Here is a 12,390-nt window from a genome sequence, read left to right on the forward strand (position 1 = left end):
GTGGAAATATTGTTTAATAAATCCAAGCCTTGAAGGCACAACCTAAGAAAAAAATTAGAAAATCCAATATCGTAGAGAATTTTCACAGCTTTAAGAAGTTCTCTATTCCCATTTCGATAAGACTTGCTCGTGAAAACCTAAAAAAAAAAACTATAAAATGTGATCTGAACTTCTATATCTCAAAAATGGTTAAAAATAGGAACAAATCACAAAGCAATAAACGCAACAAACGAAACGATTCCCGTAACATTCACACAAAGTCACAAAGTTTTCGTTTTTTCTGAATCGTTTCGTCCTCAAAACAAAAGAAAACCACAAACTTTTCATCAAAAGAAGAACAAAACTATACGATTGCTGAAATGCACTTCGGCTATGCTGTTGCGAGTTGTTTCATTCACGAACGAAACAGAATGAAACGTTTCCTGTGCGAAATTATCAATGACACATTCAGAAACACGCGCATTTGATGCTAAGATCACATACTTGGAATATACTGCGGTGGATGTTTCAATCAACCACCAAACGTTTGCAGTGTGTATTGTACGGTTACATTTTCTTTGAGTTGTTGTGAAGCTAAGAACTTTTCATTGTTCGTTTTGTTCGCACTCACGAATGTAAACAAAACGAAACTAAACAGCGAGTTCTGTCAACTTGAGTTATGTTTCGTTTTGTTCTTCGTTTGCAAATGTTTTATAAAGTTTTTTTCCGTACGCTATCACAAAGGTCAATCTTGTCGAATTTTCACATCTACAATATTTTCTTTGGTCCCATTTCGATTGAACTTGCGGTTTGGATTTTTCTCATCTATGAACATTGCTGTTTCTGAATCCTCAAAGACTTCCCAGGTGCAATCGGTTTTCATATAAAGTTAGTTAAGGTGCACCGGGAAAACGTAAAAAACTCTAAAAATGTGAACTTTGAACGCGATTTGTATAAAAAGTGCTCCGGCGATTTTTTTTTTATTTTAATTTTTCTCATCAATGGACATTGTAGTTTCGGAATCCTCAAAAACTTCCCAGGTATAAGCTCCTTTTATTTAAAGTTGGTTACGGTGCACCGTGCATGTTTTGGTCTCCGATTTTTATAGTCATGTTTACCTGTTTGGAAGTTGTTCATCTTCTTTGGCTAAAACAAAACGAACGCACACACCCAATTTGTTGATTAGCAAAACCTGGCTGCTGGATGTGTTGCCAACATCACCGGCAGAGTAAACACAGGCGGCGAAAGAAAGAAGAGAACAAGCGATTCAGACTAACTTTGCTAATTCATTATCTAAGTTTAGTTTGAAAGTGGACGCCTGCGTGGATTGACTAAATACGAAAAACAAACGGAAATGATCGTTAACAATAATACGGAATATTAAACGCTTAAAACAATATAACGTATCACAAAAAATAATAAATAAAGAAAAACCCAAATATGACTATCTCAAACCAAGATGCCTCGGCACAAAATGAAGAAAAACTTAGCTATTTGCAAAAAGTGTGGCGTTATCGCCGTAACCTGGTCATAGAACCGTTCTATTTCTTCTATTTTATGGCCAGTGTATTAAATATCATTGCCATTTTGAATTTCCCACTCGATAAGGCATGTAGTGTTAATTTGGGTTATAGCCGTGAAGTGTGTTCCACAACTTTGGATAAATCTGCCTATCAAATTGATTGTGATGCTTTTAATTTTGAAAATGTAACAGATTATTCGGCCACCGAAGCAGAAAAAGTGGCAACACATAAGTCACCGGGTTTTGATGTCACCGTTTGCAAGGCGGAGGTGGGAGCCCAGAAATTGGCCGCCAATGTTTCGGGAAAGAGAGCACCAATAGGTACGTTTGAGGGGGAGGAAGTTATAGAACAATCAATGATGATGGAGGGAAATCAGAATGTAATGTTACAGTGCTTAATTAAATATGTTTCCCCTACATACTGAGAAGGAATATGATCAGAGCAAACATATTATATTCAGAGTGAAACAACGTAGTTGAATTAAGGCATTTGTTATAATATGTTTGCTCTAGCCATATTTCGTCTTCTTTAAAGTGAGTTTATTATCGAGGTTTTGAATTAGCGTCTTGTCACTACGCAATCAATCAGTCCAGAAAAATGTGAGGAGAAAATAATTTCTGGTTCCCTTGTTATTTTATTTGGATCATGTGTAGAACCTGCTAATAAATCTGACACGAGTTTACAAAATATTGGGTATCAATAAATATTGCAAACACGTTTGTCGTTCTCTCTTTTTGAGCTGTTAAAGTTTATAATTGATTCTAACAGACTGCTAAAGAAAAAACTTATTGTAATTCCAAAAAAATCTTGTACTGATGAAATTGTAAACATTTTATTTTATTTAATAGACGATTTCCCCTGAGGACGTCACCAAAAAAGTGACGAAACGTTGGGAATAAAAAGTAATAAATCTCATTGTTTTATTGCTAATGTACGAAAGGTCAATAAGCTAATAATAATATACAAATAATTAACATTTGACCAAAAGAAAAACAACACAAGAAAATCATAATAGTATTCACATTTATTCTTATAATCTTTTTGCAGAGATAAAACGCGGTGGATATTTATTTTTTATAAAATTTATTAATGAGAGAACAAATTCAACAAAAATGTATATACACGAAGGAGAAAACAATTTGAAGTGAAGAAAAAATATGGTTACAGAAAATATGTATTAAACAGAAAATTCAAACGTATGTGATTGAAAAAATATTTAAAAAATTACAAAGTTATTTAATAATGGAGTTCAGACTGTCTCAACAACCCCTCTCAATCACTGCGTTTTAATTGTAGTTCATCTCGAAACTTTACGAACTTGCTAGTATCCAGCGCTTTTGTAAACATATCAGCAACTTGAGATTCTGTTGATATATGTTGAATTTTTATAATCCCTTTAGAAATGTAATCTCGGATGAAGTGATACTTCACGTCAATATGTTTTGATCTTTTACTGCCGGAATTTTGCGCTATACCAATACATCCATTATTGTCTTCATATAGTTTAATAGGCGTATTTTCATTTAGAACTTTTAAATCTAAAAGGATACCCCTTATCCAAACTGCTTCTGAAACTGCATTACTAAGAGCGATGTATTCCGCTTCGCTGGAAGACGTTGCAACTATTGTCTGTTTCTTACTGCTCCATGACTTTGAAAATAAATCCGCTTACAGATTTACGGTCTGTACTATCTGATGCCCAATCGGCATCTACGTATCCAACAAGTTCTTCAGCATTTAAATTATCTTGATAAACCAAATGGAAGTCTTTAGTTCCTTTAATGTAGCGAACAATTCTTTTTAACGCCGGCCAATGTATATCACCAGGACTGTTTTGAAATCTACCCATATATGATATTTGATAACATATGTCTGGTCGTACACTTAGCATTAAATACATTAAACTTCCCAGCATTTCACGATATGGTTTATCAGTTAAATCTTGGGTTTCTTTTGGTAGAATCAAAGCTTTCTCCATTGGAGTTTTTGTAGGATTGCACTCTGTCATTGAACATTTTTTAAGGATCTTTTCGATGTGATTTCTCTGGTTCAGCTTCATTACGCCCCCAGTGCTGTCATATTCAATCTTCGTTCCCAAGTAATATTGTAAGGGTCTACAATCAGACATTTTGAATGATGCACGCAGATCAGATTTTACCTTTTCTATTGCTTGCAACTCATCTCCTGCAATCAACACATCGTCCACATATAGTAGCAAATATAGAACAGAATTACCTTGGAACATTGTGTAAAGGCACGAATCATGCAAAGATTTCTTGAAACCAAGTTGGAGCAAGAAGTTGTTAATTTTGTCGTTCCAGCATCTTGGGCTCTGTTTAAGTCCATAAAGCGATTTTCGTAATTTACATACTTGATTTTTAGGAGCATTTAATCCGTCAGCAACTTCCATGAAAATGTCTTCTTTTAAATCTCCGTAAAGAAATGCAGCTTTTACGTCCAGCTGGTGAATATGCAAATGTCTCTTAACGCTTACCGCTAATATTATTCGAATTGTACTAAGTTTCGCTACCGGTGAATACGTTTCTTCATAGTCAATCCCAGCTCTCTGAAGGAAGCCTTTCGCTACAAGCCTAGCTTTATAGCGAACAGGATTACCATTTGCGTCCTCTTTGATACGAAATACCCATTTAGACTTTAATATTTTCTGGTTGTTTGGTCGTGGGACCAAATCCCAAACCCGATTATCTTCAATAGAATCAAGCTCATCCTTCACAGCACTCATCCAATTTTCTTTATTGGAATCATTATGATTTCTCCATAAGTTTTAGGTTCCAACATACATTGAGAAATTGCAGAGTTTGCATTACCTGTTATGTACCCCATCAATTTTGCTTTTAACCTTTGACTTCTTCTCGGTTCAGGTTGGGTAGATTTGCCTTCATTTTCGTTGATAGTATTATCTTCGTCATTGGTAGTATTATCTTCATCGATATCGCTATCATTTTCAGCAGAAACCAATTTATCATCGGAACTACCTTCATAATTATTGACATTTTCACCAGGAACGACATTTTCCACACATTCCCCTTCTTGCTCGTTACTGTGGGATCTTATAAGTAATTGAGGATTTTCTTCTTCCTTTGTCTGTTGCAAATAAGGAAAACAACTTTCATCAAAATGAACATCTCTTGCAAAAATTATATTTCTTTTCTTAGGATTCCACAATCGGTATCCGTTGCATGTATAACCCATCATAACCATTTCCTCCGACTTTGAATCCAATTTCTTTCTTTTCTGCTTAGGAACCCACACAAATGTTTTACATCCAAAAACACGTAATTTTGAAACATTAGGCTTATGCTTGTACCAAATTTCTGCAGGTGTTTTCTTATCTGAAAGAGATTTTCTTTTCAGTAGGTATATGAATGCGAAATGGCTATAATCATCTATGAAGCTTACAAAGTATCTGTGACCATCTTATGTTTGGGGATCAATTGGTCCAAAATATCAGTGTGAATTCTTTCAAGAATGCGACTGGACTTTGGACGACTTCCTTTAAAAGGCTGCCGACTCTGCTTACCTTGCATGCATACATTAGAAATGCCAACAGGCGCCACAGCTTCCACACCATCGACCATTTTATGTCGGACCAGTTCTTCAAGATTACTATCACTAGGGTGACCCATTCTTGAGTGCCACAATTTCCCAATATCTGTCGTACTTAAACTTGTATTTGCCTAATGTGTTATTCTTATTTGCATCTCGTACAAACTTCCTTTCTTAGGTGCTTTCATAATCACCTTACCATCTTCCTTCAGTAGAGCAACATTTTTGGAAAATTCAACGCTTATTCCATATCCAGTTAGCTTTGGTACAGATAACAAGTTATCCCGAAGTCCTTTAACATAGAGAACATCCGTCATGGTGATTTCCAAATCTCTCTCTCTCTGATTGTACCTTTCTTGTAAGCCAAAAGCTTTTCCGTATCTTTAGCAACACATATCGCTCATTTACTCAAAGAGTGACACATCTCAAAAAACCGAGTTTCGAAAATAACTCGTTTTAAGTTGGCGATTGAAATTTGACTTCCCAACTTAAAAAGATTGTTACACAAAAACTAAAATAACTACTTGGACCATATTTTGCAAACAGTTAGCCAGATATCAGTGCTGAATTTCTGTGTAAGATCAAGCATGATTTCATGTGTTTAGTGCTTCATAAACTCAAAACACTTTTGTGTTGAATTATGCGAAGCTCGTAGTAAAAGAGCTGTAACCCGTCGAGTTTTAGAGATATTAGCATGAAAATTTGACACAAGATAAAGTAGAAGTCGTAGAAAAAACAGAAATTACTAAATCAGAAAACGTGTTTTTTGAGTTATGCCACTCTTTGAGTAAATGAGCGATATGGTAATGGGTTCGTTCACATTATGAAGATCATTGAAACTGCATTCCGCTTTACACATGTGATCCGTGGCTCCAGAATCTATTTTGAATGTTAAAATTTCGGACTTATCCTTAATTTTCTTACCGGTTGACATAAAACATATTGACTTTGATGTCGACGCTGAATTGGCTTTTCCGTTTTCCAAACGAACGCGGCAATTCTTCTGTTTATGTCCCTTTTTCTTACATCGGAAGCACACACCAAGGAATTTCTTCGATTTCTTCTCACCACTAAATGCAGACGACTTTGAAGTATCCACGTCACAACGATCTTGCCTTTTTGATTCATCTCCCAATAGCCTCTGCTTAACTATTTCAATTGAAAGGTCTTCTTCCTTCATATTATCCAACGCGGCCACTACCGGGTCAAAGGCTTCTGGTAGTGTGACAAAAAGTTGAGCAACGGCATCTCTTTCATCCACTTTTGCTCCAGATGTCTTCAATTTCCGTATAAGTTCATCAAAAACCAGTAAATGTTTCTGCAAATCATCACCAGGCTTCATTCTTAAAAGCGCTAACTGCTTCCTTGCCAATGTCTGACTCGTAACCGACTTCTTAGCAAATGTATTTTGCAGAGCAGACCACATCTCCTTCGCTGTTTTCTTATCGCGAACACATTCCAAAAATCATCTGCTATTAGGCTGATAATAGTTGTCTTAGCCTTTTTATCCTTTTTAGAGAATGATGCAGCTAAATTTGGTTCGGCAGGGGGAGTATTCTCTATGGCATCCAGTAAATCCAACGAATCCAGATACATCCATACTCGATAACTCCAGTTCTCAAAATTAGTACCACGGAATTGTAAGATTCCGTGGGTAGACTCTTGCTTGGTATCGCCCATAACCTCTTATAATCTTTTTGCAGAGATAAAACGCGGTGGATATTTATTTTTTATAAAATTTATTAATGAGAGAACAAATTCAACAAAAATGTATATACACGAAGGAGAAAACAATTTGAAGTGAAGAAAAAATATGGTTACAGAAAATATGTGTTAAACAGAAAATTCAAACGTATGTGATTGAAAAAATATTTAAAAAATTACAAAGTTATTTAACAATGGACTTCAGACTGTCTCAACATTTATCGATCCGCATATTTTTTCTTGTATAACTACAAGCATTTACATTTAAATGTTCCCACATTTTCACCACCTACTTCATTTCTTCTTTTATATTTAAAAATAACATAAATAAGAGGTTACATTATTATTATTATCTCTATTCAACACAAGTTCTTATAGCCCGATTATTAATTCAAGCTTTCGAAACAAATGCCAACAAACTGGATTTCGTATAACATATGCAAATATTTTGCTAATCGAAAGTCAAGGTTAGTTTGCCAAAAATTCAACGAATTTAAAATGCGATACCCTACATCATAAAAATGTTATGGTATGTGAGTAAATTATACAAATATGTCTAAAAATATCAATTCGGGCGGGGCCCGAAACATTTCTTTTGTTTTCACCTATCTGGCTTTCATACCAAATGACTTAGAGCGAACTGAACCAAAATAATTAATATTTAATTTTATATTTGACTACTATCGACATCACCAACATCCGATAATCCGATCAAAATTCCGACCTGTTGTGTGATTGCAAAAAAGTGTTAAAAAGGGGTGTATTACCGACTATTGCGATATCTCTATTATTTGACCACCTACGCCAACCTACTTTGCACAATTTTAAAGATGGGATTTTCTACTTTCTTAGTCAGGCTTTGCTTTTAGATGGTCCCTAACCAAGGGTGTGATATTCGTTTCAAAAATGAAAAGTTGGGTTCTATTAGCGGCTATTGCGATATATTCGTTATTTGACCACCTACGACAACCTAAGTTACATCGTTGTAAAGGTGATATTTTCTACTTTCATTGTCAGGTTTTGCTTTTGGTATACCCTGTACAGAAGCTGAGATATTTTTGCTTTGGAATAGACTTCTTCCTCTGTGAGACCTTCATTAACCCTCGAAATTTCGTGACGATCCGATCAAAATTTGCGACCTGTAGCGTGATTTCCAAAAAAATGGAAAAATGGGATGTATTACCGACTATTGCGATATCTCCGTTAGTTGTTCACCTACGCCGACCTAGTTTGCATCATTCTAAAGATGGGATCTTCTACTTCCATAGTCAGGCTTTGCTTTTGGAAAGTTCCCAATCAAAGCTGTGATATTCGTCATTAAATTAAAATCGAAAAAAATGAAAAGATGGGTTTTATTTGCGACTATTGTGATATCTTCGTTGTTTGATAACCTACGAGAACCTATTTTACATCATTAGAAAGGTGATATTTTCTACTTTTATCGCTTTTGGTATACCCCATATAGAAGCTGAGATATTCGCTTTGGAAAAAAACGTTGTATTTTTATCCAAATAAGTTTTTTGCCCATTCCGATCCCTAAATATTATCCGACGATTATCAAAATCAACAGGCTTCTTCGACTGTGAGACCCTCCTTAAGCCTCAAAATTTCGTGACAATCCGATCAAAATTGGGCCCTGTAGCGTGATTTCCAAAAAAATTGATAAATGGGATGTATTACCGACTATTGCGATATCTCCGTTATTTGGCCACCTACGCCGACCTAGTTTGCATCATTCTAAAGATGGGATCTTCTACTTTCATAGTCAGGCTTTGCTTTTGGAAAGTTCCCAATCAAAGCTGTGATATTCGTCATTATAATTAAAATCTCAAAAATTAAAATTTGAGTTTTATTTGCGACTATTGCGATATCTTTGTTGTTTGAACACCTACGAGAACTTATTTTACATCAATAGAAAGGTGATATTTTCTACTTTCATTGTCAGGTTTTAGTTTTGATATACCCCATGCAGAAGCTGAGATATTCGCTTTGGAAAAAAACGTTGTCTTTTTATCCACATATGCACGTTTTTTGCCCATTCCGACCCCTAAATATTATCCGACCATCACCAAAATCAATAGGCTTCTTCCCATCCGGGACCCCCATCAACATCCAAAATTTCGTTACGATCCGATCAAAATTGCGATCTGTAGCGTGATTATAAGGTTTAGATGGACAGCCGGACGGACGGATGGACACCCATAGCCAGATCGACTCAGCTCGTCGAGACATTCATTTTGGTAGTGGTGTAGGGTATAAAAAATGTTTTCCTTTCCGATATAAACAAAGCTCTACGACAGCAATCAAAACGAAAGTTTGCCAGCTCTGCATTCAAGTACATACCTTCGGACGGTACCGTTTTATGGGGGCTATTCCAAAACGTGGACCTATGTTCACAACTTTTTGCGGAGATGTTTTTTGATCTTCAAAATAGCTGAAGTCGGATAGTACCGTAATAAGCGGGCTATGCCAAAACATGGACCTATGTCCACAATTTTTGGTGGATAAGTTTTCTGACCACAAAGAACGCCAGATTTCAAACTATTGTTAATTAAATAATATAATAATTGTTCCATGAACATCCCACAAGGGACAAGGGAGACTTCTCTCATATCAATGAGTTCACCCCGATTCATATTAGCTCAATAATATATGGGACCTACAGTTTATCGCCGAGTACAAACGGCGTGTCCTAAGACACCACTTGTAGAGAAGTTTTACATGGCTGAAATACTCAAGAAATGTCGCCAACATTGCTGAGTGGTATTTTGCCACTGTTGAAAATTTGATGTTGAGTGCAAGGCGGGTGTCCATACTATTGCACCAAGGTGGTACCCCTGTTAATTAAAATGTACCCAAAAACTTCAAAATAACTCAACTAGGGCTGTACAGTATTATGGGGGGTACTCCAAAACATGTGACAATTTCAGGTAGGTGAGTTATTTTTTTTTTTTTTTTGATTATAGCTAATTCGGTCTGAAAATCTAGCTAAAACGTCGAAATACCTGAAATCGGGTTGTACCGTTATATGGGGGCTATTACAAATTTTTGTTTTAAACATTTTTTGACCTCTAGCAACCGTAATTGCCAATTTATAGCTAATTCGCTCGAAAAATTTGTGGCTAACAACGACAAAGTACCCCATATCGGGTGGAACCGTTATATGGGGGCTACACCAAAACTTGGACCGATATAACCCAGCTTCCAACTTGGCCTGTTTCCAAACAAAAATAAAACATCTTTCCAAAATGTCAGCTTCCTATCTCTATTTTTGTGGATTCTACAGTGATTACCACAGACAGACCACGTACAGTCATAGATCGACTCATAATAAAATTTCGGAAATGTGCAGTTTACCCCCTTAGCGCCGAGATAATTTTTTGCGAGAAAACTTAAAATTTCTTATTTTTTTAAAGTAAGACCAGCTTAATCACAAATTTGTTGTTTTCATATTTTAAGGCTGCTCGAGGATCCTTTGGATATTTTTACTAAAGCTACACCTTGTGGTCCCGTTTACGGCGACATAATTTTTTCGTGGGCAAGACCATACTTCTGGCATAATTGTCCAAAAGGTCCATATTATACGGTGATCAACTGAAATTACTAAGGAGCGTTATCTATCAAAAGATATCACTCCCATAATATGATCGGCTTTAAAAATGGACTATATTGGTCCCTTCTTTCAGGAAACTCCTGCGCAACACTTTTGAACTTCAATTTTTTGTATATGTTTCCTATGGAATATCAGCAATATATTTGAAATAAATATCGATATTTGGCTAGTAAAATCGAATTCTGAATCTGATGCTTAAACTTATTTTATATTTTTCTTAAAAGAAAAGCTAAACTCTATCGTCGGTAAAAAATTGGGGGTTGAATTATTGTTCTTTGAATGAAAATATTTATTCATTGAAACATTGGTTTTGAAGACAACAAAACTATATAAAAATTCTGAGAAATGTTTCCAATAAATTTGTGTGCTTATTTATTTGGAATCCAAAATCATTTTATCACAACAAATTATACAAACACAATGATATGTAAATTCCCTACAACATTCTTGAAAACATCTCCCGCAACAACATTTGGTTTCAAGTTTATTCTATAAATAAATTATAGAAACAAACAAAACAAGAACATTACCTGTCAAATCTTGTGCTATCGCTAATTTTGTAGTCAATATTATTTGATAAAGAATTCTTAACAAAGAAAAAAAAAGACAGGCCAATTATATCAACAAAGCTGGATGATAGCTACATGATATTAATGACATTTAAATATACAAAACAAAAATACACACACACAAAATGTTTAATAAATAAAAAATTTATTGAAGTTTAACAAAATTTGCATAAATAAACAGAAATAATTATACTTTATAGAAGATAATAATATAATTGTTCCACAAAAATTCCGGATGGGACAAGGGAGACTTATTTTTCATAGGTGATAGGTTTGACTTATTGAAAGTTAATACAGTAAAGTTTGTTAATACAGTAGGTTAGCCCTGTAGGGACTGTGGCCGATTTAAAGCTAACATAAAGCTAGCTTTTTTTTAAACATAAGTGGCATTTTATCGATAATTTTGCCTTATGCCAACTGACTAATTTTACAAGGCGATGAGCGCCTGAGTAGTCAGTATTGTCCAACGCCAGATAACTTTTCGACTGATAATAAACTAACTTTTTTTTTTGCCAATTTTTAGTCAGTTTAAAACATAATGTGAAAAAAAACAATTTTTGTTTCTGTGTGTTTTTTATTTTTGACTTTTTATATTCTCTCTCTCCCTCTCTTTGTCTCTCTCTTTTTTTTTGTTGGAGAGAAGAAGGGGCAAATTTGTATATTTCCTTTGTGTTCCTTTTCAATTCCAGAATAATATGAGTAATATGTACGAATATGTTCAGTCCATCAACACTGTATTCTATAACTGGATGCTGCATTTATACGAAGAATATTAAGAAAAAGCAAGTGCGAATTATTTATACACTTGTGCCTTATTTCTTCGACAAACACAAATACTTTGCAGACGGTACATGTTTCTGTTTTCAGAGTGGTTAATCTCTAGATAACTTTTCGACTAACTTTATATTGGTCGAAAAGTTATCTAGACATGGACAATTGCCGAAATTTTTTTCTGTTCAAAGTGGTTCATCTCTAGATAATTTTTTAGCCAGTTTTTAGTCAGTTTAAAAATTATCGATCTATTATCAATCATTTTATCAACTGGTTAATAAAAGTCCGACAGGGTTGTGAGTGATGTGGTTCTAGATGCGTAGAATCCAATAGTTCAGGTGTGGTGGTGATATTGAAGGTGATGACGGGTGAGATGTAGTGATGTATAGGCGATGTCTGTAGATTGGGTGTATTTTTCCGATGCAACTGTAAGAGTAGAAAGAGGTTGTAGATGAGAGCGTAGATGTGGTAGTTAGATACAGATGTAGTGAAGATTGTAGTTGTGAAGATAGAGGTTAGTTGTAGCTGGGACGTGGTTGACAATGCTACTGTGTAGAGATGGTGCTTGTCCTGTTCTCCGCACGTTGGAGCCATTTTAGGCTTTTTGCCATGTGTAGTAGATCCGACGGCTCTGCTTGGCTCGTCATGGATCCTATTCTGCAGT

General features: G+C 35.2%; 2 protein-coding genes across 5 annotated transcripts in view; one reads left to right on the plus strand and one right to left on the minus strand.

Annotated features, from left to right (window-relative positions):
- Positions 1-12,390, minus strand: part of Vsx2 (Visual system homeobox 2) — a 459,366-nt gene that overhangs the window by 306,750 nt on the left and 140,226 nt on the right. The window lies entirely within an intron of this gene.
- The window catches only part of LOC141399964 (solute carrier family 46 member 2), a 34,602-nt gene that overhangs the window by 1,047 nt on the left and 21,165 nt on the right, over positions 1-12,390 (plus strand). The window contains exon 1 of one of the 2 annotated variants that reach the window (XM_073979348.1): positions 1,254-1,822. The exons of the other annotated variant lie outside the window; for it this stretch is intronic. Within the exon in view, the coding sequence (XP_073835449.1) occupies positions 1,420-1,822 (403 nt within the window). The 5' untranslated portion in view covers positions 1,254-1,419. Of the gene's footprint in view, positions 1-1,253; positions 1,823-12,390 lie in introns of those variants that run through there. 2 annotated transcript variants of the gene reach the window in all.

The sequence above is a fragment of the Musca autumnalis genome, unplaced genomic scaffold (assembly GCF_047663935.1).
Source record: "Musca autumnalis isolate F117 unplaced genomic scaffold, ASM4766393v1 scaffold_3, whole genome shotgun sequence".
Classification (NCBI taxonomy): domain Eukaryota; kingdom Metazoa; phylum Arthropoda; class Insecta; order Diptera; family Muscidae; genus Musca; species Musca autumnalis.